The sequence below is a fragment of the Mus pahari genome, chromosome 7 (genome assembly GCF_900095145.1).
Source record: "Mus pahari chromosome 7, PAHARI_EIJ_v1.1, whole genome shotgun sequence".
NCBI lineage: Eukaryota > Metazoa > Chordata > Mammalia > Rodentia > Muridae > Mus > Mus pahari.
In genome coordinates, this window is record NC_034596.1 from 1714567 (window position 1) to 1742471 (window position 27905).

The 27905-nt window shown below is 49.7% G+C and overlaps 3 protein-coding genes across 4 annotated transcripts; 2 read left to right on the forward strand and 1 right to left on the reverse strand.

Moving 5' to 3' along the window:
* The first annotated feature begins 1787 nt into the window (after positions 1-1787).
* Preb (prolactin regulatory element binding) lies at positions 1788-5532 on the forward strand. Of its 2 annotated transcripts, XM_021202094.1 has the most exons (9): positions 1788-2125; positions 2665-2854; positions 3072-3292; positions 3457-3537; positions 3651-3775; positions 3945-4118; positions 4264-4336; positions 4504-4663; positions 4867-5532. In XM_021202094.1, the coding sequence occupies exons 1-9, from the start codon at positions 1991-1993 to the stop codon at positions 4959-4961; spliced, it is 1254 nt and encodes a 417-aa protein (XP_021057753.1). In that variant the 5' UTR covers positions 1788-1990; the 3' UTR covers positions 4962-5532. The 2 variants fall into 2 exon arrangements, with proteins under 2 accessions (XP_021057753.1, XP_021057755.1); XM_021202096.2 differs by lacking the exon at positions 4504-4663 and having other exon boundaries at positions 1804-2125; positions 4867-4920.
* On the reverse strand, positions 5483-11048 carry Abhd1 (abhydrolase domain containing 1). Its single transcript, XM_021202098.2, has 9 exons — positions 10851-11048; positions 7716-7876; positions 7225-7407; positions 7039-7084; positions 6772-6884; positions 6482-6655; positions 6116-6164; positions 5870-6035; positions 5483-5758 (listed from the first exon to the last, which is right to left on the reverse strand). The coding sequence occupies exons 1-9, from the start codon at positions 10986-10988 to the stop codon at positions 5550-5552; spliced, it is 1239 nt and encodes a 412-aa protein (XP_021057757.1). The 5' UTR covers positions 10989-11048; the 3' UTR covers positions 5483-5549.
* Positions 11049-15678: 4630 nt separating this feature from the next.
* Cgref1 (cell growth regulator with EF-hand domain 1) lies at positions 15679-27327 on the forward strand. The gene is made up of 6 exons (XM_021202531.2): positions 15679-15864; positions 24699-24801; positions 25900-25965; positions 26063-26133; positions 26231-26352; positions 26524-27327. The coding sequence occupies exons 1-6, from the start codon at positions 15747-15749 to the stop codon at positions 26980-26982; spliced, it is 939 nt and encodes a 312-aa protein (XP_021058190.1). The 5' UTR covers positions 15679-15746; the 3' UTR covers positions 26983-27327.
* Positions 27328-27905: the final 578 nt, after the last annotated feature.

A 27905-nucleotide genomic window follows, 5' to 3' on the forward strand; every position in this document is an offset into this window, starting at 1 on the left:
GCTTGGCTTAGTGATAAATTTGTACACTTCAGTAAGGGAAAGAGGTGGGAAGTTGTCACCAACCCTGAAAGATGATCTCTGAGCACACATGCACCACAGAGCATGAGCCCCCCCACCCCGGACAAAAACAAAAGGGACGGAAAGGCATTAGGATCAAACTCTCTTAGCCAACCCCAGTTAGAGTGTTTGTCCATCCCCTCAACAACCATTTGCAGTAGAATGTTCACAAGGAATAGCACATGATGTTCTTGTCTAGAGTTGGAGGAATTTGGGTGGGAAGAGTATGTGGTAGATAATATCTACAACAGGAAATGACCATCAAACCAAAACAACTGCATTAGAGCCTGGCTGCCAGGTGCTTAGAGACCTTCCTTTCACTTGCTCAACAGTGTTTTACAAACAGGAACTGACACAAAATAAGAGACGCAGCCAGTGTGACCTGGAGTTTGCCTATCGTTTTTCATTCACACCGTGAGAAGTTCTGCTTCTTCCGGGATAGCTCTGAAACCAAACACGGAGTGTTTTCAGACACATCTCCAATTCTAAGACACCAACTAGGTGTCCAACGATTGAACGAAATTTCTAACACCACCCACCCACAGGTGTTCACACTGGATCCCATAAATCAAAGGGATCGATCCTAAAGGATCATTTCCAGTGTCTCCAGCTTTGAGTCCTGACCATCTGTACTTCTAAATAACAGGCTGGGAAGCAGAACTCCCTGTGACTTCCTCTGTCAGTCTGGTAAGCTGTCAGAACAGCACAGAGCTCACGTCCATCTTCCTTAGGATTTCTCTTCTGCCATAAAGGATAGAACCCAGGATTCACTGAAGGGAAGAGATGTGTAGGGCAAGGTACATGGAGGATAAAGGGTGAGGGATGCAGTGCTTCATTGCCCTCTCTGGGCACACCATCCATCCATCCAGCACCTACATGAGATCACCAACTCCCGAGCTCATTGATCCCTATTGTCTAGGGTTATTTTTAAAAATAAATATTTCATCATGTGGGCACATACTGGCCACTGGTGACCGAATTCAGTGTCAAGTTCCTCTCTCCTCCCTGAAGGTTAGTAAATGGGCCTGAAATTGGCTTCTTCTAATCAAATGGTTTGTTCAGCTAAATATGGGTCCAAAAGACACCATGGTAGTATAAATTCATGTATGGTTGACTGGGACTCATTATGAATCGCAAAAGACATCAAATACTATAATATAAGCCATATTCAAATAATGGTCCTTACATCTCTATAATGTGAACATGTTCCAAAAACACTTAAATAGTAGGGTAATCAAATAGCCCAGCTTATCTGGGATTTTGTGGGTCTTTGTGCCTAGTCTCAAGTCTTGCCAGTCCCATAAGTTCGATGTTCCAGAAGTGGATGTCAAGCCATAAGAAAGAGTCCAATTAACCGCGGAGGACGTTCTCAAAGTGGGGACTGATTTCTTCCTATTAGGATATTAGGAAGCAGTGAATCTGTTTTGGAGTGTCTGTCCTCCACGTGACCCGGGAGAACCCACTTCCTCCCTGGAGGCCCCGCTTGTACGAGTCTGTGTATCTCTCCTCAAGTGGGGACTGTCCCAGTCCGAGAACTTTTTAATTCAATTTACTGATCTTCAGTAATCTCTTCCAGTCCCACCTCCCACGCCCCACACAAAGATGGCAGCTTCGTCGTCATTCGGGGTTAGGACCCGGATCCGATGCCAGGGTTCCGTGACAGCGCGTCCCGCTACTGCTGACGCGGATTGGCGTCTTGCGCTTGCGCAGAGAGAGCCCAGGAGCGCGGCGCGTGCGCACTGAACACCTGCAAGACCCAGTCGGCCGCGCGGGCGCAGATCGGCTCCCTGCGGTGGTTTGAGGGGTGGCAAGTCCCTTGCTGAGAGGGGTCGGCAGTCTTCCGGGAAACTCTAGCACCGAGTTCCTCAGCTTTCCGAGGCGGGGCGCGGCATGTCGTGGGTTCCGCGGGGCTGGCGGTGAACGCGCGGGCGGGATGGGCCGGCGCCGGGGAGTGGAGCTGTACCGGGCCCCGTTCCCGTTGTACGCGCTTCGGATAGACCCCAAGACTGGGCTGCTCATCGCTGCGGGCGGAGGAGGAGCTGCCAAGACCGGCATAAAGAATGGCGTGGTGAGAACGCAGGGCCACTGCGAACAGGTTGTACCGTGGCCCAGGGCGATTCCAGGGTGGCCGGGGGATGCAGAGGTGAGCGTACCCTGGTTTAGTCCCTGCCCATTTCTAGTGGGAGCACCCCGGATTGCCGCTCGGGGCTGGTTTCACCTGAGCAGAGTGGTTGAGACATCCGAAATTAGGCTGAAAGCTGTGCAGGTCTGCGAATCCTGGACTGTCCACACCGGATTACGAGAGCAGGTCCAGGGCTCTGACTCTGGCCTTTTCCAGGAAGGCACATTGCCTTGTCCATCTTCAAGCAGCTGGAGGCTGAATTCTTTTCTTTCTGTAAACTGGACCTAGCAATCTAAACCCTGCTTGCTGTATGAATTGAGAAGTTCCAGTGAGAGAATACAGCTCTAAGCAACAGCAACAACAACCAAAGAAACAATACACAAAAAACATGAGCTGGAGGTGCGGGAAGCAAGGTACAGCCGAGGCTAGCACTTAATGCGCCTTCCGGGCTGGCCTGACCTTTGTCCACTTTGGCTCCCTCACAGCATTTTCTGCAGCTAGAGCAGATCAACGGGTGCCTGAGCGCTTCCTTGCTGCACTCTCATGACACGGAGACACGGGCCACCATGAATTTGGCGCTAGCTGGTGACATCCTTGCTGCCGGACAGGATGCCCAGTGTCAGCTTCTTCGTTTCCAGGTCCATCAACAGAAGGGCAGTAAAGCGGAGAAGTCAGGTGAAGAGCTTTGGAAAAAGTCGCTCTCATTCTTGGTCTCTAAAAACCAAGAGATTAGGTGTGGGGCGGTGGTCATACCCAGGTCTGTCGGAGGGTGGTGGTGCCTACCTGTAGTCTCAGAGCTTAGGAGTGGAGGCAAGAAGATACTTAAGGTTAACCTGGGGTGCCTAGAAAGCAACAAAGGAATCTGGTTCCTGGCAAACTGTTTGTGCTGCAGGTTCCAAGGAGCAGGGACCTCGACAGAGGAAGGGGGCCCCTCCGGCAGAGAAGAAATCGGGAGCAGAAGTTCACCCGGAAGGGGTTGAGCTCAGAGTAAAGAATTTGGAGGCAGTACAGACAGACTTCAGCAATGAACCACTGCAGAAAGCTGTGTGCTTTAACCATGATAACACCCTGCTTGCCACTGGAGGGACAGACGGTCATGTTCGTGTCTGGAAGGTGTGGTTTTAGGGGCTTGAGGAGGATGGATGTTAGTTGCAATAACACCAAAATCATGAGAATCTATCTGAATCTGCATTCTGTGAAATTTATGAGTGGCCATTGGGGTAAGAGGGGTGGGCATCTCAGTGTCTGGTCTGTAACTGATACTGTCTTGGCTGTAGGTACCTAGCCTGGAGAAAGTTCTGGAGTTCAAAGCCCATGAAGGGGAGATTGGAGATTTGGCTTTTGGTCCTGATGGCAAGGTAAGGAGATGGAGATGTGGGATGCTGGTGCAGAAAGGCGGAGCCTGTTGTGCACCCTGCACAGTACGTAGATGTCCTAACTGTCCGTCTTTGGGATCTTTACTCCTCCCCAGTTGGTTACAGTGGGCTGGGACTTTAAGGCCTCCGTGTGGCAAAAGGATCAACTGGTGACACAGCTACAGTGGCAAGAGAATGGACCCGCCTCTTCTAACACACCATATCGCTTCCAGGCCTGCAGGTATGCAGGTCACAGGGTGGCTGGCAGGCACACCTCAGCTGGGGAATGGGAAAAGGAAGCTGAGAGCTGGCCATGGCTGGAGCCTTGGAAGTTGTTTCAGGCGTGACTGGGGTGCAGGGCACAAACCTGAGGGCTGACAGGAACCAAAAGCCTTTTGCCTGGCCTCCAGGTTTGGGCATGTTCCGGATCAGCCCGGAGGGCTGCGACTCTTCACAGTGCAGATACCCCACAAGCGCCTACGTCAGCCCCCACCCTGCTACCTCACAGCCTGGGACAGTTCCACCTTCTTGCCTCTTCGGACCAGGTCCTGCGGCCATGAGGTCATTTCCTGCCTCGGCGTCAGGTGTGAAGTCCTACTACTTGGTTGGATGGCGGGTGCTTGGGGGAGCTGGAGAATGAGTCCTGCCTCAGCTCGAGAGGGCCCCTGTTGGGGGTTGGGAGTCCCTGTGCAGGCTTCAGAGCAGTGAATCCTCTGTTGTGTGTTCCAGTGAATCGGGTACCTTCCTGGGCCTAGGCACGGTCACTGGCTCTGTCGCCATCTACATAGCTTTCTCTCTCCAGGTAATGGCAGCGGTTGGCACATCCCCATGGGAGGGTCCCAAGCTTACTCTCTCTGCCCTGCCAGGAAGGATCTGGCGCAGTCCACAGGGGAAGCCTGTTAGGACTGTGGAGCGTGTTTCCCAGAAGGTAGCCTCCAACTAGGCTTTCCTCGCTGCTTTCTCCCCCAGCGCCTGTATTATGTGAAGGAGGCCCATGGCATTGTGGTGACAGATGTGACCTTTCTACCTGAGAAGGGTTGTGGTCCAAAGCTCCTTGGGCCCCATGAAACTGCTCTTTTCTCTGTGGCTGTGGATAGTCGTTGCCAGTTGCACCTGCTGCCTTCACGGCGTGAGTCGTTGTTGTGGGGGGGGGGAGGGGGGGGGACAGGGAGGGTACCACTTCATCTTTAGCTATAGCAAAAATTGGCCCCTGGAAAATGGACTGTTTTTATCCATCCACCTGCCCCTCCTTGAATGAGAGAGGTTAAAGGTTCTGGTCTCAAGCTCCACAGCACCTTTGCCCACTCATTTCTTCCCTTGCCCTGCACCCAGGGAGTGTTCCTGTATGGCTCCTGCTCCTGCTGTGTGTTGGCCTTATCATTGTGACCATCCTGCTGCTCCAGAGTGCCTTCCCGGGATTTCTCTAACCTCCAGAGCGATGGGGATCAGCCTTGGGCAGTGCCGCCGCCCAGAGCAGAATCACTGAGCCCCACGGCTGAAACTGCATCGGATGAGACTGATGGGTACTGCTTGTCCCTCAGCTAACACTGGCCGTGGCCTCTCCATCACTCTGGGTCTTGGGAGCCCTGCCTTCACCTGTGGATCCACTTAGGCCACACTGCCTGCCTCGTTTCCTCTGCCTCCCAGGGCTCCAGAGTTAAGCTCTTCCTTTTCTAGAACCGTGTGAAGGTGACCACGAGCCTGGAGACATTGCCATCCTTCTTACAGAGGCTGTTTCTCCTCCTCCCCTTCCAGCCTTCACACAGGGTCGTGGCTTTGTTGAGACAAAGTCTTTGCTGGCACTTGCTGTTAGGGTAGGAAGAGGCACAAGGAGGACCCCGATAGCGGTGATCTGTGGGTTCCTGTGGGTAGCACCAAGCCAGTCAGGCCAGATACACTGAGTTCCTGGAGGATCTACTGCAGCCTGAGGAAAGGGAATCTCAGCTCATTAGGCAGGAAGAGTTGATATTTAATAAAGAGAGAACAATTGAACTGAGAGCCCAGCAGTCCTCTTGTCAGCTCTTTCTATCTTCAGGAGTGAGTACTCCCGGGTCAGGTAGCCCCACTGAGTGCTGGAAGATGGCTCGGGCATACTGATGTAGCACGCGGTTCATGTAACAGTGTTGCCAGGGCAGCAGCCCTTCCAGGAAGCCAATGTGGCCACCCCGAGCTGTGATGAGCAGGGCCACATAGGGAGACTTCTGGGCAGCCTGCAGAGGGAAGGCTGAAAGGGAGTCAGCAGGTCAGAAAGCCATCCAGGCATGAGAACCCAGGCTCATACCTCCCATCTGTGGCTCAGTAGCTGTGGGATCAGGACCTCGTTGCGGGCGCTCACCGTGGACTGGGGAGAAGGGGTCGTCTGCTGCATTGAGGCAGAGCACAGGGGTGTGGATGGCGTCCACCTTGGTCCTTGGGCTTGCCGCTTGGTAATAAGCCGCACAGTCTTCATACCCAAAAGCCACAGACGTGTAGCGCTCATCCAGCTGGCGGATCGTGCGGGCCTGTGTGGTGGAGGCATGGTAGGCTATAATATTAGAAAGTAGGAGACCAACACTGGGGTGAGGGGGTGATCAGAAGATACCTTTATCGCAAAGTCTACATCCAACACCTTTTCAATTGGCTTTCTGTTCCTGGAAAAGAATACATCTGGGTTTGTCTGAACTCTTTTTTTTTTTTTTTTTTTTTTTTGGTTTTTCGAGACAGGGTTTCTCTGTGTAGCCCTGCCTGTCCTGGAACTCACTCTGTAGACCAGACTGACCTCGAACTCAGAAATCCCCCTGCCTCTGCCTCCCAAGTGCTGGGATTAAAGGCGTGCGCCACCACACCCGGCTTTTGTCTGAACTCTTACACCTAACAGAGCTCACAGCTTCTGTCTTCTTACCTCCTCAAGAAAGCCCAGATTGGAACGGACCCAAGCACTGGCAGAGCCTGCCATCTGCTATCCTACCTGGCCACAAGCCGGCAGAGTCCAGCAGTGAGTGGCTGATTGAAGAGCAGTGAGTTGAGTGGGGTCTCCAAGGAGTCAACGGTCTCAAAGGAATCCCAACATGCAGACATGGTCAGTCCCGCGACCAAGCCTCCGGCCTTCCCGGTCCGGGCCAGATAGTTAAGCACCAGTATCCTGAAAAATTGGATGCAGGGCCATGGAAAGTATTGGCATGGGAACTCTGGGACAGAAGAGGAGAAAAAGACAAGATGAACAACCGGGTCTTTGGAATAAACCCAGGCAACTATTACCCTCCAAAAGAGATGCCCACAGCCAGCAGCGGAGCTTGGGAGTAGCGGCGTTTTATGTGCTTCACAACTATTTCTAGATCTTCAGTGTTGCTGGCACAGTAAGCCCTGTGAGTCTGAGGGCAAAGTGGGTCATTGGCTAGGGAGGGAGGCTCTTGCCAGAAGGCAGCCACATGGAAGGGTAGGGGGTGGTGAGCAGGCAGAGCCCTAGGGCCAATGGTCTCTAAAGGGGACAGGGCCAGGGCCACCACAAAGGAGGAGGGTACTCACCAGCAGCTCTTCCCCTCGGCATCCTCGGTTATTAAATACAACAGCCCTGGGGCAACATAGGTGTGTGAGCCAAACCCTCCCAAGAAGACCCTCCCCTTGACAGTCTTCAGAATGGCCCCTGTCAAAGAGTACCTTATCGGGGTCAGATGTACTTTTCCCTTCCCAAGTTCTGTACCCCATCCTTACCTATAGCCATCCTTCAGAGCTTGGTCAGCTAGGTGTAAGATGTACGGCTCCTGGCTGCTGCCGCTGATGCCCGGAAGCAGCAGTACTATGGGCTGGGTGGTAGGGTCCTGGTAATGAGTGCTGTTAGACCGCTCAGCCCAGTCTAGAAGGAACTGGCCTCCATCTGGGGTCTGGAGGACTTCGCTGGGGTTTAGTAGAGATTACAACACAAAGATGTTATTAGGAGTTGCACTTCTGCACTTGGAAGCTCTACCCTCTGACTCACCCACAAGCTCTGCTGCTTGTCATGGGTATCACTTGAAGGCACACTTCATATAAAACAGCAAGGTGACCAGCTAGAATGGACTATTAACCTTATGTGGGTGCAAGTAGAGAGCCTTTCCATACATCTAGTCTCATGCTTTGGGACAAAGATTACCTTCATTTAAAGAGGTGGATCAGTTTCCCTTAGAGACTTGCAGCTTTGTGTTCCTGGTCCTGACCCTTCTTACCTCCGGTAAGGGACCACGGGCTGAGACTGCAGGAGGACTCGAAAGATGGTTTGCAGCCGTCCCTCAAAGCACCACAGTGTGGGGTAGAAAGTCTCCACAGTGACTGGACAGTGTTGCTCCAGGAAGGCCAGAAACTGGGGCCCAGCCACCAGACGAGGCCTCTATAATCATACAACACAATTGGCCTCTTTCTCTTGTCCCAGACACTGGAGGGTAAGTGACCCCTCCCTGGCCACAATAAAGTACCCAGTACAGCTCAGCCTAGAGTGGCACATGGTGCCCCCCAAAAACCTCAGTCCTAAAGTGTCCCCTCCAGAACTGACCCTGAAGGAAGGGCTGCAGCAGTTGACTAGGTACTGACTCCCACACTCAGCCTGTCCCCTCCTCAAACCCACTTGTGCTAGAACAGGTAGTATAAGCTGACCAACTAGAGTAAGGCCTGTGCTCCTCGGCCTGGTTAGCTGGGGTTTTTGTCTGATTTGGTTTTATTTCTAATTCTGTGCCTCTCCTATGAGCATGGGCACACAGGTCAGATCCTGTGAGCGTGGGCACACAGGTCAGATCCTATGGGCATGGGCACACAGGTCAGATCCTGTGAGCGTGGGCACACAGGTCAGATCCTGTGAGCGTGGGCACACAGGTCAGATCCTATGGGCGTGGGCACACAGGTCAGATCCTATGGGCGTGGGCACACAGGTCAGATCCTATGGGCGTGGGCACACAGGTCAGATCCTGTGAGCGTGGGCACACATGTCAGATCCTATGGGCATGGGCACACAGGTAAGATCTTGCCTGTGGGGTCCAGAAGAAGTGCTGGATCCTCTCGAGCTGAGAGAGCCACAGCATGGATGCTGGGAAACAAACTCATCTACGGGGACAGAAGGACATGCTCTTTGGGGCTGAGACATCTGCCCTGGATGGTTGGAGCCTTGAACTCATGTAATCCTCCTGCCTGCCTCTGTGCTAGGCTTGTGTCACCATGGTGTGCTGGTTGGGATTTTTGACCAGGCAAAGAAACCTCTGCCATTCAATCTGGCCTTTGCATTGTAGCAGCGTTGTCCAAATGCATCACCCTGTAGCTTACTCTGGTCACTCCGGCTCCTGTACCCCACTGTTCTCAGCACACCACTGTCTACATATTTCTCTAATGTGTGTGTGTGCTCAGTGATGAAGGGCTTCTTTTACAGAGGCACCTCATACTCTCTTGTGGAGCCCCAGTTCTTAGGCTGTGTTATACAGGAGGAAGCATCCTAACATGAACAACTGTTTCCTTTCCTCATGCCAACTAGAGAAAAGGGCACAGTGATGGGACAATGGGGACAAATGAGGTCGATGGGCACCAAGCCCTGACTCTCTTCTGCCTCTTTGCTTGGTTCTTTATAGCCATGAAGTAAAGGAGCTGGCCTAGCCTCATAGATTTAAGGACACTGTGCTGAACAAAGTTGGAGCCTAAGACCAGAATGGGAGGGTTGTGTTGGGATGCAGTAGCTCAGTGGTCAACCCCAGGACAGTCGCCAGCATTGCAGAAGTTGGTTTTGTTTTTAAATCATAAATTGCACTTGTAAGAAACTTAGTCAGATCCTGTTCTGTCTTACAGCCGTGCTACTCAGAAGGGGCTAGGCAAATGATACGCTAACAAGGCCCAGTTTATCCTGTGACTTGGACCCTGGTCCTTAAACCCTGATAGAACAACAATGAAATCACTGTGCTATAGTACAGACAAATCCCAACCTTATTTGATAACAGTAAAGGAATTATGATTCTCAGAGGTTAGTCGGTCTGCCCCAAGTCAGAGCAGACAGGAGCAAAGCAAAATTAATAATTATGGTTATCAACAATAATAACTTGTAAGTTGCTGAACGCTCCCTGCATTCCAGGTATTCTGTTAAGTAAGCATTTTATGTGATTTTAAACATTTTAAATTTTGCTATTTATATTTTAGATTTATTTAATATGTGGGAGTGTTTGCCTGCATACATGTTTGTGCACTACCCATATGTCTGAAAGCCAGGGAGGGTGTTACAGACAGTTGTGAACTGGAAGTGCCATGTAGTTGCTGGGAACAGAACCTGGGTGCCCGTAAGCATTCAATCACCTCCTCACTCCCAATTTACATGACGTTTATCTACACGTGGCTGTCTCAGAAACAGGCCTCATGACCCCACTGTATGGGCACAGGGCCTTGTTATGTTACCTGTAGGCCAGAATGGTGCAAAACTCTTGGGCTCGAGTGATCCTCCTGCCTCAGCCTTCCCAGTAGCCAGGAGTAAGCATTTAACCCCTAGAGATCTTTTGTAACAAGTTGAATCTATAGCTTTCTTGTTAGACTCAAGTTACCTAAGTAGATTTTTTTTTTTTTCTTTCAAGATAGGGTTTCTCTGTGTAGCCCTGGCTGTCCTGGAACTCACTCTGTAGACCAGGCTGGCCTCGAACGCAGAAATCCACCTGTCTCTGCCTCCCAAGTGCTGGGATTAAAGGCGTGCACCACCACTGCCCGGCGCCTAAGTAGATTTTAATGAGATAAAAACCTTAGCTGTCCTGGAGTGTAGATTGTGTATTTTATCTACATTTCAGTTTGATCAGATTGACCAAACTGACCTGTAAAGTGATACACAGACTTACATGCAGCACTGTATACACAAGGAGGCTAGAACTTAGAACAGGACTGACTGTGTAGAGAATTATCCATCTGTCCTAAGCTTGGCAGGAACCTCAGCCAGTCCTCAAGAGAGAGGAGGCCCTGCTAAGCGGATGGAGCGGTGCCAGAACCACACAGGCATCCGTTCCACTATTCTGTACAGCTAGTGAACATAATCTACATATTTTAGTTAGACCACCTAAAAACAAAAGAAAGGCAGAAAAGCCCTCTACCCCACCTATATCCAAAAGTCAGTTAACAGTATAGGGGGAGCACCCTTTCTGTACTCAAAAAAAAAAAAAAAAAAAAAAAACAGCTGTCGGGGGAAGATTCCAAGAATCTAAAAGCGGCCGAACCACCTCTTTTGTAGGTCGTAATAGCAAAATTCACATGGCGCCGCAGAACCAACTACCCAAGCTTTCAGAGCCCAGGCTGGAGAATAACCCCATACACTCTAGGACCCCCAAGCACCGGGCCATGGCTCGGCCCTCACCCACCTGGGGCACACATGCCCAGTAGTAGCCCAAGTAGAGAGCAACGCCAAGAGCTAAGAGCAGAGAGACGGTGTCTGACCAGGTGCCGTTTTGCAGGCTCAGAGAGGAAGGCAGCATCTTGGTTGTGTAGGGGTATTCCATTTCCCAGGCTCCCGGCTGCCTCTAGCTCCTGAACTTTGACTCTTCCGCTTGCGGTTTGTCGTGCACCCGCCTCTTGCAAGCCATTGGCAGGCCTCTGCAGGTCCCGCCCGCCGTCGGCCCCGCCCACCGCCAGTTCTGAGGCGAGGGGCGGTGTCTGGCTGTCGGCCGAACCTCGCTAGTCCCAGCGGCAGTAGCCGAGTCACCCACGAGCCTTCATTCCGGCTTCCCCTCAGTGGTGAAAAGCACTGAAGCCCTAGGGCAAGCAGCGCCCCGCAGCTGCCATCTTGGTGCGTGCGGTCTGGATGGCGAAGGCTGAATCAGACATCCCGGGAAGGTCCCACAGCCACTCCTGTGGCTCAGTCACAGAGTACAGCCATTCACCGAGACCCTCACACACTGGGCACAAGCACTGCCCAACAAATTGATACATGCTCAGGTTTCAGCCGCTCAGTGCTGACATTGTACTCCCTGGGTTAAATGTCTCTATGTGCTCTCTTACAATCCCCACCAACAGATGATTTGCTCAGCAGCTATGCAGCAGGCAGTGGATATAAACGCCCTACGCCTGCCCCTGTTTTTATTAGAGTACTTGAATAGTGACTGCGGTAGAACCTCGGCTTCCCACCGCATCTGTAGACTAGAATCATCTGAGAAGTTGTACAGCTCCTGATCCAGGGACCAGCCAAGGCACGGATATATCAACATATGTAATGGAAAAACCTGTATGAGATCTGAATGTTCCCGAGCCCGAACTCTTAGGATTAAAAAAAGGGAGTGTTTCCCTGCTACTATTTGGGGGCAGGCGAAAATGATGCCTAAATTTTCAATGGCAGAAAATGAGTACGAGTTTCCCAGGCAAGTAGAATAAGTGAAAATGTGGAGTTAGGGGCTTTCTTACAGAAGTCAAAAAGAAATGTGAGGCTGGGTGTTTGGGTAGTCAAGGAGCAGGTGCTGAACAGCTTCTTGAGGGCAGAGGAAACCCATCAAAGGGCTTTGGAGGGGAGGGAGGGAGGGAGGGAGGGAGGGAGAGAGAGAGAGAGAGAGAGAGAGAGAGAGCGAGAGCCCTTTCAGAAGATCAGAAGAAACCCTCAGGGTACTTAGGGAAGGAGGAGGAGAAAGAAGTTAAGGCACCGATCAGGCACTGTTGAGGGCACAGAAAACAGATGGCTGTATAGGGGGCACCGACAGGGAGAGGAATGAAGATCTTCCAGATAGAAGGCAGACTTGGCAGGACTCTTCGGTAGGGTAAAGCTGAGGCAGAGGAGGAACAGGGATGACCCTCAGGTTCCAGACAGCACAAATGCAGGAGTCTATCCCTGGGAGAGACCACAGGAGGGAAAGGCTGGAAGAGGAAGATTCAGTTTCTGACAAGTTAGATGAGAATGCTGGCATGTGTTCTGTTTCTTAGACTCTGCACCTTTCTATCTGCATCTATTAGTCAGGAGCCCAAGTTGGCAGCTCAGGGTATTTACACCTCCCTGAAGCCCAAAGTCCACTCTCTCAAGCAACTAAGGGCAGCCGCTGGGCCCCAGAGGCTCCCTCTGTGCCCCCTCTCTGAGTTATGGAATCTGGCCCATCCTAGCCCTGCCCCTGCCTTGTCTTTCCCTCAGAACGAAACTACAGGCTGTGTCTGCCCTTTGCTCCTGCTGGCTTCTAACGGAAATCCATGCTTCTCCCTTGAGACTGTGCAAAGCTTTTTTCTTTTCTTTTCTTTTCTGGTTAAAAAACTATTTATTTTATTTATATGATTACACTGTAGCTGTCTTCAGAAGAGGGTATGGGATCCCATTACAGATGGTTGTGAGACACCATGTGACTACTGGGATTTGAACTCATGACCTCTGGAAGAGTAGTTGGTGTTGTTAACCATTGAGCCATTTTCCCAGCCTGCAAAGCTTTTTTTTTTGACTTTTGTCTCCAAGGTAATTGAAGACCATTACACCTTTTCCTTAAAAGCGTTGACCCCTTCAGTGCCAGCACCCAGCCACAAAACCCAGAACCAGGCACAAATCAGTAGTATATTCAGTTCCTGAGGTAGTTGAAGTGGTTTTGTTTTGGTTGGTTGGTTGGTTGGTTTTGGGGTTTTTTTTGTTTTGTTTTGTTTTGTTTTGTTTTTTGAGACAGGGTTTCTCTGCATAGCCGTGGCTGTACTGAAATTCATTCTTGTAGACGAGGCTGTCCTCAAACTCAACTCACAGAACTCTGCCTGCCTCTGCCTCCAAACTGCTGGAATTAAAGGCAAGTGCCACCATCCCCTGGCTTGTTTAGCTTTTGAGACAGGGCTTCACTGTGTATCCCTGCCTGGCCCAGTAACTGTGAGGCAGGCCAGGCTGGCCTTGAACTTGAAGTGACTTTCCTGTCTCTGCCTAAGTGCTGGGATTGCAAGTGTAAAACCAACCATTATTCTTGGCCTATCAGCATTTGGATGATAAATCCATGTTTCACAATGTGTTACGAACTGGCCGTTCTGATAGAAGTGTATTCTCACAGACTGGACACAAGAATCAAGGGTCACCAGAGTGACTTCCTTGAAGATCTGTGTGTGCATCTCCCATAGCCTCTGATGGTTTGTGGGTGAGCTTCAGCAGTGTTCACAAACACTCTATCTCCACTTGGTGACCTAAAACAAAATACCACAGACTGGGCAACTTTTAAAGATCAATTTTTGTTGTCTCTGCATGTGTTTGTATGTCTGTGTTTGTGTGTTGGGGTGCATGTGAGTACAGGTGTCTGAGGAGGTTAGAGGAGGGCATTGGATCTCCCAGAGCTGGAATTGTAGGCAGTGTGAGCCACTTGACATGGGTGCTGTGATCCGAACTTGGATTCTCTGTAGGGGTACACTATGCTCTCTCAACAACTAAGCCCATCTCTTCAGCCCTACACTGGACAGCTTATCAGCAATAAGAACTTATTGCTCACAGATTTGGAATATGAAAAGTCCAGGAGTGGGCTGGCGAGATGGCTCAGTGGGTAAGAGCACTGAGTGCTCTTCCGAAGGTCCTGAGTTCAAATTCCAGCAACCACATGGTGGCTCACAACCATCCGTAATGAGATCTGTCTGAAGACAGCTACGGTGTACTTATGTATAATAATAAATAAATCTTAAAAAAAAAAAGAAAAGAAAAGTCCAGGAGCAGGTGTTAACAGGGCTTTGTGCCTGGGCATGGCCTGCTCTTCATGAATGATGTTATTCTTGTGTCCTTACATGGTGGGAAGAACAGATGGGCAAGAGAGCAAAAAGAGCAACTGACCTGCACCCGAACCCCTGACAGATATTGATGGGGGGTCACATGAACAGATAAACACACAAGCAAATGGAGAGTGGGGAGGGGATCCCAAGGAACACCAACGCACACTGAGACCAACTGACCAGACCGGAGAACCAGTGTGGTGAAAAACAGTGGGCACTGAGCCAAGCCAGCCGTGCCCAAAAGTGCCCCGTCCCCCACAAACAAAGGCCAGCCTGAAGGGCTTGTGGCTGTAACAGCTGCTGACTGAAGGTCCTGAGGCATGAAGTTATTTGAAAGTTTTATTTATTGTTTATATGAGTACACTGTAGCTATCTTCAGACACACCAGAAGAGGGCATCAGATCCCATTACAGATGATTGTGAGCCATCATGCGGTTGCTGGGAATTGAACTCAGGACCTCTGGAAGAGTAGTCGGTGCTCTTAACCACTGAGCCATCTCTCCAGCCCCCATGAAGTTATTTAAAAACAAAAAACAAAAAACTAAGTCTGTGGGCCAGTGTGTGAGGAGGTAGCCTACAGTTCAGGCAGAGGGACTCACCACTGGGATAAAAGTAGGTGTGTGACAGTCCGTCTTGATCATAAAAACCTGTGGTCCTAGAGCTGCAGCATCTATGCTGGAAAACTTCTGTTCCTGTGGCTGTGGTCTCGTCTAGCACACGGCCCCACACGCCTCTCCCCGAACACACGCCTCTCCCCGCACGCGAAGCCTCCCCATCTTACTGCTTATGCTCCCCGTGACACTGATACCTTCCCTGGAATCTCAGCTCCATCAACTTGAGAGGACTTTGTTCCCATGCAGTGATACCTATAACCTGCTGACACTCGATACTGTCACATTCTTAGATAATCGGCCAGGTATGGGCCACACTGCTCTTTCCAGTGAAGGCCACAATCACACATACTAACAGTAAGTCATTCTTTTTAGTCACTAACGAGTTTCTCAGATAAAGCCAGTGACACCACACAGCATAATCAAAGGCACTTTTTAATGAGTACCAGCCTCACATCTGTCTAGTTTTAGCTATTTCTGTCCCTCTCATACCACACCCCTGCCTCATCAATGCATGTCTATGTGTCTAATACACACATGCACATCAGTCGCACCATTCTGTGACTCTGTATACACAGAACCGACTCACTACTCTGACTGTCTCTTGAATACATGCCTCATATAGTTGCTTCACCAGCCGCCCACACTCACAAATCCTTCCCAGCCTGTCATACACACACACACACACACACACACACACACACACACACACACACACACTCAGCCACACCAGCTCGTCACACTCAGAATCACAAACCAGTCTGCCTCCATCTGAGTCACAGTGACACACACTGAGGACCCCATCCATCTTCCCTCAGACCCACATGGAACAAGGCCAGGTGGAGGCGCTGCGGGACAGGTCTGGCCAAGGCGGGGCGGTGGCCCTCCCGTGGCTGTCACTCGCTCCGGACTCTGCCCGGGCCTGGGCGGCGGCTGCAGCCGGGAGGGCGACGTGGAATGGCCACGTGGAGCCGCCCGGGGGAGGGCCGGCTGCGGGCAGCCGGGCGAGAGCAGCGCGGTGCCTATAGCGCGCACGAAGCCGGAGCCCCAGTCGCGCACGGCGCCGCCGCAGCAGGTGGGTCAGACTCGGGCAGGGGCCAGGGCTTAGTGGGCGGCGGGGGCACCCCGTACCTTGCGGGTAAGGGTGGAGACCTTCTGCTGGCGGTCAGGATGCAGAGAGCACAGTCCTCCGCATCTCCTGAGGCTTGGACTTGGCTGCGGAGGTGGCCCTGGCCTCCTAGGACCGACCACTGGGGAAGAGGTCATCCCTGAGAGCAGATGGAGGAAAGGTGGAAAGCTTCCGAGGCCCCTGGGTTTGATGATAGGTCCAAGAGTCCTGGTCGGCAGCTGTGTTCTAGTAGCTAGCCAGGGTTCCACCTCATTCAGTAGATGTAGAGGATTGAAGGACATTGTCCGTCGTCATCCAGCTGTAGGTGGTTGGTCTCAGGCTAGCTCAGGTGTATGCCCCTTTGACTGTATAGCTGCAGTCATTTAAGACCCGGACACTAAGGGCTAAATCAAGGGAGCTAACTCGATTCAATAACTTCTCCACTTACTTAGAAATGAAATGGATGCCCTTCACGGTACCAGCTCCTGTCCTGGAAAGATTCAGGAGGGGCGTTATGGCTATTTGTCAGGGATGCTGGGAAAGAAATGTCTCTGGAATGAGAAGCCGTTTGAGATAAGCCTCCAAAGACCCCTGCCACATCGTGAAGCATCTGCTGGCCCTAGATTAGCCTAGATTATCTCACTGTGCCCTCCCTAAGACCCTAGAAAACCTCGTTATCTTAAAAATGAAGACCCCGGGGCCAAGAGAGGTTAAGACACCTGCCAAGACCACATAACAGTGCAGAGCCAGAGACTGACCAATGGTCCAACCTCAAGGCCAAAGTCTCTTCCTGTGAGCTAGTGCAAAGGCTTAAAGAAATTGAAGGCAGAAGGTCATTGTGGAACTCTGTTTGTGTGTGTGTGTGTGTGTGTGTGTGTGTGTGTGTGTGTCTGACTCAAATAACTTCGCTCAACTATATCACAACTGTTAACTAGCAGGTACAGCGGTTTTCAGGTATTTATTATGGTAATTATGTGTATGCATGTTATAATTATGGAAAATGGCTAGGACCATTTTTATTTTATTAGCAGTTGTTCAATGGCCACGCTATTTCTGTTACAAAAGCTCTTACAAGTACTTAACATGATATAAGTATGGGTAAGTCATATTACACACATCCCATGGAAGTTTGGCTTAAACAATGGCTAGAAGCATCGAGAAAACTAAATTAAACTCCAAGTGTCCATGCAGTGCCTTTAATTTTTGAGGTAATTAATTAAATAAATAAATTTCAGACTGCAACTGAATGCTAAGGTTATCATAGGAAGGTCCATCTTGAAGGTGAAATAGGTTTGTACAAAAACAAACAAACAAACAAACAAACGAAAAACAACTGAGACTATTAAGTAAGAAAACCTAGTGAGCTGCCACTCAAAGCAGTGTTTGCTGTGCTGGAGCACTGGAGAGTGAGACAGAGATGATGCCATACCTGAACGCATGGGTGAGGACATGGGTGTGTGACGGTGAGAAAAACAAGGAGCCACCAAAGGTCTTGGAGTTGCTGGGTGTGGTGGTGCATCCCTGTAATTCTAGTACTTGGGTCATGAGTTCAGGGTTATCCTCAACTACATGATGAGTTGGAGGCCAGCCTGGGATACATGAGACCCTGTGGGGTTTTTAATTAATTAATTAATTAATTAATCAATCCAATAATTAGTTGAAACAGGGTCTCTCTGTAGTCCTCAGTGTTCTGGAACTTGTTTTGTAGGCTAGGCTGGCCTGGAACTCAAGAGATCCGCCTGTTTCTGCCATCCAAGTATTGGGAGTAAAGGCGTGTGTTTACTGTTTTTATTTTGAGTGTGCATGTTTGGCCTGCATGTATGTCTTTGTATCACTTGTATGCAGTTCCCTTAAAGGACATAGAAGGACAGAAGAGGGACTCAAGTACTCTGGAACTGGAGTTACAGATGGTGGTTAGCTAACATATGGGTACTGGGAACTGAAACAGTGCTCTTAATAGATTTTGAGCCCCATTGTTTTTAAAATAAAGATTTTGAAGGAACCAGCAAAATCGGTTGAGGTACTTGCAAGCAAGCCCGGGGACCCAAGTTCAAACCTGATATCCCACAAAGTGGCAGGAAAGAGCCAATTCCCAAGAGTTGTCCTCTGACCTCCACGGGTGCACCCTGGCACACACTGGCCTACACTGAAGCACACATAAACTCAACAATAAAGTAAACAATTAAAAACTGTTTCTGAAACAATGGAGTTATGGGATGCTTATATGATGTTTGTATAAAGACAGTACCACAGGCTAGGACAACACACACACGCGCACACACACACACACACACACACACACACACACAGAGAGAGAGAGAGAGAGAGAGAGAGAGAGAGAGAGAGAGAGAGAGAGAGAGAAGGAGTTCACTATCCACATACTATTTTCTGTAATCCCATGACGCTGGTTCTGGGTTCTGTCCACTCTACATACTAAATAGTTACCTGTGTAAAGGACTCACAGGACAGAGGACAGTGACTGATTCGCATAGGGAGGGTTCAGAATCATCACTGATTTCTAGATCCCAGAGCAGAAGTAGTTGATACTTTCAAGACAGCTACAGCAGAACGACAGACAGCAAGGCCCGAGTGGCTAAGTAGTTTCACACTTATAAAACCAGCTCTTACATGGCTGGCATTTGGATTATTAAGATTACTTAGCAGGCCACTCAAAAGCTGGTGTTTGGATCCAAAGATAGAGGAGAGCCTGAGTCCTTCCAAATCCCCACCGCACCCCAGGTCTTCAGAAGGGCTCCGCAAATGATGGATGCTCTCCCCACTAGTACTTGCAGACAGTCTCAGGGCTTCCCAGCACCAGGCTCGCTGCAGCTGCGTGTGCAGAGCAGGATGAAGGCAGCGCCAGCCTTGTCTTGCTCCTCCTCGGAAGACTAGGTGATCAGATTGATGCTTTAGTACAGCTGGGCTATGGGAGTCCTCCATTGGTGGAAAAGCAGTGTCATGCAGAACTGTGCTCCTGTGACTCCAGCAGGGCAGGAGACCACACAGGGGGACACCGTTTCATCAGGACAACCAGAGCTAGGTGTGGAGGCACATGAGTATAATGCCTGTTCTCGGGAGCCTGAGACAAGAGGGTTTCAGTGAGTCTGAGCTACACGAGTTCAAAGCCAGCCTGCGCTACACAGCAAGACCATGTTTCATAAAACTACCAAAACAAAACAACTTCGTAGCTTCGATGCTCATCTTAGCTTTACTCATGGACACTGTCTAGACAGGGCAGTGGACCAGCTTTCTTCTATCCGTGCTGTTGGTTAGGACAGCTGGAAGGCTCACAGCTGGAAACGGAGGTCATTCTCACACTGTCTGCCTTGGTGGGCTAGGGAGGGCACCAAGACCTCCAAGGTTTTGGATTGTTTGTTTGTTGTTGGTTTGTTGGTTTTGGTTTGTTATCTTTGGTTTTTGAGACACACAGAGACTGAGATACTACCTGGACCTGGCAGTGTTTTCATCTATCTTAGTCACCTGGAAGCCACTAGGTCCAAACGTAAGAGGAGGTGACTTAGACTCCAGGGTTAGTGGGAAAGACAGTAAGAATAAACGGTAGACATGGATGGCAAAGGCCTTTGGCCTGCGTTTGGTCCCCTAGGCCTACCTGGTGGAAGAGAAAACTGATTCCTGAAAGTTGTTCTCTGACCTCCACTGAGGCCCACATGCCCACAGACAGATGGACACACACATGCACGTGCATACACACATTTATACACACACCACCACCACCACCAACAACAACAACAAAATAAGCAAAGCTGTTTTGGGGACCCCTGCAGTCAGCCTAATGAGGGAATGGATTAGTGGGTGAGGGGACTTCCTGCTGTTCCCAAACTGCCACCCATTTGTTGTCAGAGCTCTTCTAAAAAAGTAACCTCAGAGGCTAGTCTAGATAACAAGTGTTGACAGCTAGCGCTGAGGGATTTAAATTACAGAAGTCTCAAGAACAGAAGTCTCAAGAACAGACTTGAAGGACTCAGGTGGGAAGGCCAGGAGGGAAGGCGTGTGTGAAGCCACCGCAGAGCAGCCAAGACAACGTCTGGAAGGCAAGCACCTCATCTCATTTAGCTACCACCGTGGCCCTAGGGAAGTGCTCCCTCAGCCGGCATTGCAGATGAAGACCTGAGACAGGGAAGGCACACAGCCAGTGCGAGGCAGGGCCTGCACTGGGACCTGGCAGCCTTCACGTAGCTCCACCTTTAAGTTCTTCCTCCTTTTCCTAGCAGTTCTGTGTTTCTGTGTTCCTTTCTTCCTCGGTCAGGATCTTACAGCATTGCCTAGGCCGACCTTGAACTCACAACCTCAAACCGCACCCCATCCCTGCCCCTCTGCGGAGCTGGGATTCTAGGCACGTGCCACTGCACTTGGCTTCTGTTTATCTATCTCTTATTTAAGTATGTGTATCTCTTCCTGATCATATAATGTTGTAATTTTTAAGGAGAAAAAGAAGTAGTTTGATCTCATATCTTCAGCTGATTGGTAACTAGGAACTTAAGAAACAGTAAAGAGATGGGCTGGAGAGATGGCGCCACGGTTCATGGGACCTGTTGTTGCTCTTGCAGAGGACCTAAATTCAGTTTTCAGCACCCACATGAGCGGTTTTCAAGCTGTGGGCTGTGATCCTTTGGGGGCCAAATGACCCTTTCTCAGGGGTCATATATCAGATATCCTGCATATCAGATATTTGTATTACAGTTCATAACAGTAGCAATATGAGTTCTGAAGTAGCATCAAAAGTAATTTTATGGTTGAGGGTTGATAAGTTATTCTCTCCAGATGAAAATGAGCCAATTCAAGTCAAATTAAAGTACATAGGGCAGGCTTACTGGAGGGTGGCTCTCAGGCAGATTCACTGGTCCTAAGAAATGGGGCCAGGGAAGTTGCTATGGGGAAGGGCAGAGAGAAAAAACGCAGGCTTGTGCATGAAGGGAAAGAGAAAATGCAGAGAGAGGGAGAGAGGTGGGAGAGGGAGAGAGAAATGTGGGTGGGGGATAGAGAGCTCAAAAAACATCAGGATTATATAGGGAAGAGCTTCTGGGGGAGGGGAGGCCCAACCCCTAGGCTGGAAAGCTCACGGGTGAGAGCAGGGTGTGCCAGCCATGCCTGTAGCAGGCAGGAATGAGGGATGCTGGAGAACTTGGAGCTCAGGTCTGCTTTGATATGTAAAATATGCACCTGAGCAATTTGTCCTGGGTCTGAATCAAAACAGGGGCAGTACAATATGAGGAACTGTATTAAAGGGCCACAGCATTAGGAAAGTTGAGAACCACATATCCACATGGTGGCTCACAACTATCTGAAATTCCAGTTCTGGGGGATCTGATGTCCTTTTCTGATCTCTTTGGGCACCAAGTACACATACACACATGTGGATGAAACACTCCTACATACTACATATATATATATATATATGTGTGTGTGTGTATATATATATATATATATATATATATATATATATATATATATAATCTTTAAAAGTATTTTATTATTTTTATTTTTTTATTTTGGTTTTTGGAGACAGGGCCTCTCTGTGTAGCCCCAACTGTCTTAAAACTTTTCTGTAGACCAAGTCGGCCTTGAACTCACAAAGATCCACCTGCTTCTGCCTCCAGAGTGCTGGGATTAAAGGCGTGCACTACCACCACCCAGCAAAAAAAATATTTTAAAAATAAGTAGCCTGGCAGTGCACTTTCAGTGGTAGAACATTTGACCTGCAAGCATGAAGGCTTGGGTTTGGCCCGCAGCAATGAAAAACAAAGAAATGAGCCAGGCGTGGTGGCGCATGCCTTTAATCCCAGCACTCGGGAGGCAGAGGCAGGCGGATTTCTGAGTTTGAGGCCAGCCTGGTCTACAGAGTGAGTTCCTGGACAGCTAGGGCTCCACAGAGAAACCCTGTCTTGGAAAACCAAAAAAAAAAAAAAAAGAAAAGAAAAGAAAGAAAGAAAAAAGAAAAGAACAGGCAGAGTGATAGCACAGACCTGCATTCCTGGCACTCGGGAAGCAGAGGCAGGGGGTGGGGACAGCCTGGGCTACGTAATAAAACGTGTGCATTTGCATTCTATAAACTGTGCGGCTGCTTCCCACCCACGCTGGCCCTCTTGCTCTGTGTCATTTGATTTCCCATGTGTGGTGTGTTAGTCATTTTCTTTCTGCTACTGTAACAAGCATCCAAGACAACCAACTTATAACAAGAAAAGGGTTACTTTTACCTCTTGGTTTTGGAGGTTTTAGCTCACGGTCAGTTGGCCTGACTGCTTTTGTACCCTGCCCCATGATGTTTGACTGTGTGGATGTATGTACATTGAGTTGGATGTACATGTGGTGTGTGTGTGTGTGTGTGTGTGTGTGTGTGTGTGTGTAGGCCAGAGGCAGACATTGAGTGTATTCCTCAATCACTCACTCTTCATTTTTGAGACAGGGTCTTACACTGATCCTGGAGCTCACTAATGGCTAAGCTGGCTGGCCAGTGATCCCCAGAGATCCACCTGTCTCTAGCTCCCCTCCCCAGGCCCTTCCCCTGCGCCCTCTTACAAGTCCGCTGGGGATGGAATCTCAAGTCTTCATGTACAGCAAGCATGAAGCACTTTACTGACTGAGCCACTGCCCCAACCCAGGATCAACCTCTTAATAGGTTCCACCCCATCCCATAGTGCCAAGCTGGGGATCATACCTTCATGTTTAATACATGGGCTGTTAGAAGACAACGCAGAGCTACCATCTTTCTGGTCTAGCCCAGGCTCCACACGTGCTGAAATTCTCCTCTGACCTCTCTGGCAGCAGGCCCTCTCAACCATAATGTGCCCCTTCTTGTCATCTTAGAGACTGGACCCCAGATGGCTCATCCTTATCCCAGAGACTTTGCACACAAACAGCTCTCCAGGTTGCCATCTGGTCCCTAACCCCTGCTACCTGCCACACAGGTCTCCAGGGCAGCTCTCTTTTCTTTTTTTAAGATTTATTTATTTATTATATGTAAGTACACTGTAGCTGTCTTCAGACACTCCAGAAGAGGGCGTCAGATCTCATTATGGATGGTTGTGAGCCACCATGTAGTTGCTGGGATTTGAACTCAGGACCTTCAGAAGAGTAGTCGGTGTTCTTAACCATTTCTCCAGCCCCTGGCAGCTCTCTTTTTAACATTTCCTCTCTAACCCTCCAGAAAGGAATAAGGCACCAATCTGTAGAGCCTGGAGTTCCGTTTAGCTCCCTGGGGTTTCTGTTGACATTTCTGCCTTCCACTTCCAGTTACAGTATCCAGGAGGCCTCCAAACTCTTAACTGCTGCCCCTATTCTTTAAATTTCCCTGATTGTTCAGATCCCCAGAAGTCGTGTAAGAAGCCAGGCATAGTGCTGTGGGGAGTAGAAACGAGTGGACCCTTCAAGTTCACTGGACAGACATTTTATCTGAACAGATGAGGTTCAGTGAGAAATCCTGTCTCAAAAGATAAAGGTGGTTTGGCAGCTACAGGTACTTAGAGTGCAAACCTGGGTACCCGAGTTTCATCTCTGGAACTGGTAAGAATGAAGACGCACAAAGTTGTCCTCTGACCTACATATATGCACACATCACCACAATATTTTTTTTCAATTAATGAAAGTTTCTTATGATCAAGTCCATGTCACGTTCTGACCCTCACAAGTCCATATATCACATGTACACACACATTACACTACGGGGGGGGAGATGGACACACAGTGGACACACACAGTGGACACACACAGTGGACACACACACACACACACACACACACGGTGGAAGAATAAGCACAGGCTCTGTATCTGCGATAATGTTATCTTTTTCTAGATGTTCACTCTGGTGCTTCCTGCTCAAGGCAGCTCAAAAAGGTGAACATTTTGCTTATCTTCCTGTGAGCCTTACTGGCTCTACTTCCAAACTCTCACAGAACTGACATCCACCCAAGACATGGATCTGAACCTTCTTAGGATCACAGACCTCTCAGAGAATCCGCTGAAAGCTACAGAATGTTCTTTAGAAAAACCAAGTGATGGCTGAGTTTTAGGTTTGGAAGACAAGAGGTCCTGACCCTTTGCTTGGACCACCAAACATCTGATTACTTTCCTACACAGAGATGTTTTTGGGGGGATGGCTCAGTTTTGGTGGGCTTCTATCTCCTCGGAAATTCACGTATGTACATACCCCTAGAACTAACTGAAAAGCTTTGTGCTTTGTCTTGTCAATTGACTCACTTTGCATTTGACTATTTCCATTTCCAAATATATATAACATAGAGACAGCCAGGTTGGTCTTGAACTCACAGTCTTCCTGCCTCAGACTCCTGAGTGCTACCTGAGTCTGAGTGCCTCAGACTCCTGAGTGCTGGGGCATGTGCTACCACACCAGGCCTCAGTAGGCTTTTCATAAATGCAGACTAACAGTCCATCTCCCTCTTAGTCTCTTTGTATATGTTTTCATTTTCAGTGAGTCCCAACATCCTAATCTATCCTTTTACCATCTGTAAATAAAGTGGCCTGCTCTAGAGCAGGTACACTTACATAGCACTTAAGTGGGCCAGTGGGACATGAGAAGGATTCCTCTTCACCCATGGAGCTGTCTCCCACGGAGCACTTTATATACTGGAGCAGAATTTATATGTGTTCTTACATGTAGGACTTATCTTGGGTTCCGTGGAAGATTGCCCATTGGTATGCATAGTCTTCCCTGAGCAGGCATCTATGCTGAATGGTTCCACATACAAGGAGGGAAGTCATTTCTGTCTGAGCCAACTGACTCCCTAACACTGGCAGTCCCCCTGACCCTCCAATTCTGTTCCTAGCTCCAGTTTCCAGCAGGATGTTCCAGTGGCTGATGCAAGCGTTGATGCTGCCACTGTTGCTGCTCCCTTTGGGTCGAGCTGCTCCCAAGGATGGAGTTGCAAGGTAAGAGGATTAGGAGGTCAAGGCTGGGGCAAGGAGAGTTCTGGAAAGATGTTAGGACTCTAGGGGAGCCAGGAGCCTGCAGAAATAGTCTCCATCATTTCCAGGTACAGCACCCCAAGTAGGGCCTTGGTGTATGCTTGTAGAATTCTTCACAGCCAAGAGTTCAGCTCTAGTCTGGTGTGAAGCATCAGAAGGAAGCCAGAAACACAGACAGGGAATCTTAGAATAAGACCTGCCACTAGGAATGCCAAGAAAATGGGTCATTAGCTCAATGTCTCTGACTTACTACACCTGCTTTCTTACAGTCAGTATGTGCATCGGGATCATGGGAAAGTGGAGGGCTGGCAGCAGTGACCAAACTGTCTGGGACAACTCCTGTCACTTCTGCATCCCAGGGTGATGTAGGCAAACAGTAGCCACATGCAGAAGTAGGTATAATTGAGATTCTGGGCAGACATAAAGTCTGGCTGGCATCCATACCTTCTGTTTGGAAAAGGAAGAGGCATGATGTGTCAAGGAGTAAAATGGGTCTGTAGAATCCTGGGCATCGCTACCAGCCTCAGGAGGACCATAAGAAACCACTAAGTCTTGGCACACACTGGACCATCGTCTTGGGCATCTATTGTGTGTCTGCTATGGTAGCCCCAACCTCACCAGGCATTTTCTTTAAAAAAAAAATTTGTTTAAGATTTACTTATTTATTTTATGTATATGAGTACAGGCACGATCTTTAGACACACCAGAAGAGGGCGTCAGCTCTCACTACAGATGGTTGTGAGCCACCATGTGGTTGCTAGGAGTTAAACTCTCAGAAGAGCAGCCAGTGCTCTTAACCACTGGGACAGCTTGCCAGTCCCTTCTTTGTGTTTTCTAGAGTTAACCAAGGCTGCAAAAAAAAAAAAAAAAAAAAAAAAAAAAAAAAAACAAAAAAAAAAAAACAGTTTTAGGAATTAAAGATCTGTTCCTAGTGACACTCGAAGAGCTTTTTCCCTACAGCCTTTTCTGGGAATTTGGAGGGCCATCTCCCTTTGAATCTGGGGAGAAATCTGCCAAGTGGCTCTAAGCTAGGCTATGGCTGCTGCTTCTCTCCTGTTCTAGGTTGGACCCTGAGGTACAACAGCAGCTCACGCCCAACCCCTTCCAGCCAGGCCCTGAGCAGCTCCGGTGAGTAAGGGGGCGGGGGGCTTTCCGCAGGCATCAACTGGACAAGTGTCAGGTCACAGGCGGGGCTCTCCCTGGTGACTTTTCTCCTTTTCAACAGACGTCTGCAGAGTTATCTCAAGGGACTAGAGAAGATGGAAGAGGATCCTGAGCACATGGACCGGGAGCAAGGTGAAGGCCTGGTGTTGGGAGGATGCAGGGATGGACCTGGGGCTGTGTGGCTGCTCCATGGCGTCTTGCTTTCTCTGACCCAGACTCTCTTCCACAGTCCTGCTCTCGCTCTTCGCTCTTCACGACTATGACCAGAATGGACAGCTGGATGGTCTGGAGCTACTGGCCATGCTGACAGCAGCTCTGGCCCCCGGAGCTGCACATTTTCCCATCAACCCGGTAAGCACTCCTGGAAATCGTGAGAGACTAGCTGCTCAGAGCTTTGGTCCTTTTCATCATGACTTGTGGTAGACTCCCGGTAAAAGAGAAGCTCAGATCCTATGTGGCAGGGACGAGGCTGTTGGAGAGCAGCTGAGTTCCTGAAAACATCTCTGGTACCTGTTTCCACAGGTGATCCTGGTCGTAGACACGGTGCTCCAGACTCAGGACCTGAATGGAGACGGGCTCATGACTCCTGCAGAACTCATCAACTTCCCGGAAATCCCCAAGCACGCAGAGTCCCTTCCCCCAGGTCTCCAGGAGCCACAGCCTGCTGGAAGTCAGCCACTTTTAGCCAACAGTCCACTGCAGTCAGAAACCCAACAGTCGCTGGGGACTAAAGAAGAAACGAGGGGCCAGGTGGAGCCCGACCAGGAGGCTGGACATCAGACAGAGGGAAAAGTCGACACCCTACATGCTGAAGGGGAGGCTAGGGGACAGGCGAAGGCAGAAGGAGATGTCCCAGGTCCCGGAGAGGGTGCTGAGGAACAGGTGGAGATCAAGGAACTGCCGGTGGGAACACTGGAGACCCTAAACACTCCAAATGAGGCTGAGGCTCACAGCATCCAACTGGAGAACGACGAGATATGAGCCCGACGGCATAGGCTCAAACCCCTCAGAATCTCAGTGCAGAGCAGAAGTGTGGCCTGTGAATATGGTGGGGTTAGAGCCACCTCTGACATGGGGATTGTGGTGCAAGCTAGTAACCCCAGAAGCATTGAGAGCTCCGGGCTAGCCTAGGCCACATGGCAAATTTGAAGCCAGGCTGGGCTACTGCGTAAGACCCTGTCTTGATGAGGGAAAAAAGCACTCCCATGTCTCCTTTCTGGCTTCAGTGGGAAGTAGGACTTTCTGTGCAGCTCAGGGAGACCATAAGCTGAGAGCAGCCTTCAGGCCCCAAACAACCAATAAAGAACAGAATGAATCGTCTCCACAGCCATGTGTCCTTGGCCCAGCCTACCCGATCCTTCCCATCAGAACACAAGGGTTTGGTGACTGGACAAACCTCTTGAAGGGATGGGGACCCAGCTTTCCTAGGGGTCCTGAGACACACTAGCCACCACCAGCTGCAACAAGCCCAGGAAGAGAGGGCAGTGATGGCGCATGCCTTTAATCCCAGCACTCAGGAGGCAGAGGCAGGGGGATCTCTGTGAGTTCGAGGCCAACTGGTCTACAGTGTGGTTTCAGGACAGCCAGCACTATTATAAACAGAAACCCTGTCTCAAAAAAAATCAAATCAAAACACTACTGCTATGACGACGACTGCTATAACTAATAATAATAATAATAATAATAATAGAAGAAAGGACGCTAGCTAGCTTAGTCTATCCTGGGAGCACAGCACCCTCCTGGGGTTCCCTCTCCACTCTGTGTAACTCTAGGCAGACAATGGTCCCCATTCCCCTGTATGGATCCCCAGTGCTGGCATTAATAACTATCTTCTCCCTCTTTCTTCTCTTCCTCCTCCTCCTCTTCCTCCTCTTCCTCCTCCTCCTCCTCTTCCTCCTCCTCCT

Excerpts from the sequence above, each read along its gene's own strand:
- Abhd1 (XM_021202098.2), bottom strand. The coding sequence starts at position 10,988 with ATGGAATACCCCTACACAACCAAGATGCTGCCTTCCTCTCTGAGCCTG. Across the intron at positions 6,885-7,038 it reads GCCGAGGGGAAGAGCTGCTG|ACTCACAGGGCTTACTGTGC; the intron begins GTGAGTACCCTC and ends CTTTGCCCTCAG. Across the intron at positions 6,656-6,771 it reads GTGGGCATCTCTTTTGGAGG|GATACTGGTGCTTAACTATC; the intron begins GTAATAGTTGCC and ends CCAATTTTTCAG.
- Cgref1 (XM_021202531.2), top strand. The coding sequence starts at position 15,747 with ATGGCCACGTGGAGCCGCCCGGGGGAGGGCCGGCTGCGGGCAGCCGGG. Across the intron at positions 24,802-25,899 it reads CCCAAGGATGGAGTTGCAAG|GTTGGACCCTGAGGTACAAC; the intron begins GTAAGAGGATTA and ends CTCCTGTTCTAG. Across the intron at positions 26,353-26,523 it reads CACATTTTCCCATCAACCCG|GTGATCCTGGTCGTAGACAC; the intron begins GTAAGCACTCCT and ends CTGTTTCCACAG.
- Preb (XM_021202094.1), top strand. The coding sequence starts at position 1,991 with ATGGGCCGGCGCCGGGGAGTGGAGCTGTACCGGGCCCCGTTCCCGTTG. Across the intron at positions 3,293-3,456 it reads GTCATGTTCGTGTCTGGAAG|GTACCTAGCCTGGAGAAAGT; the intron begins GTGTGGTTTTAG and ends TCTTGGCTGTAG. Across the intron at positions 4,119-4,263 it reads ATTTCCTGCCTCGGCGTCAG|TGAATCGGGTACCTTCCTGG; the intron begins GTGTGAAGTCCT and ends TGTGTGTTCCAG.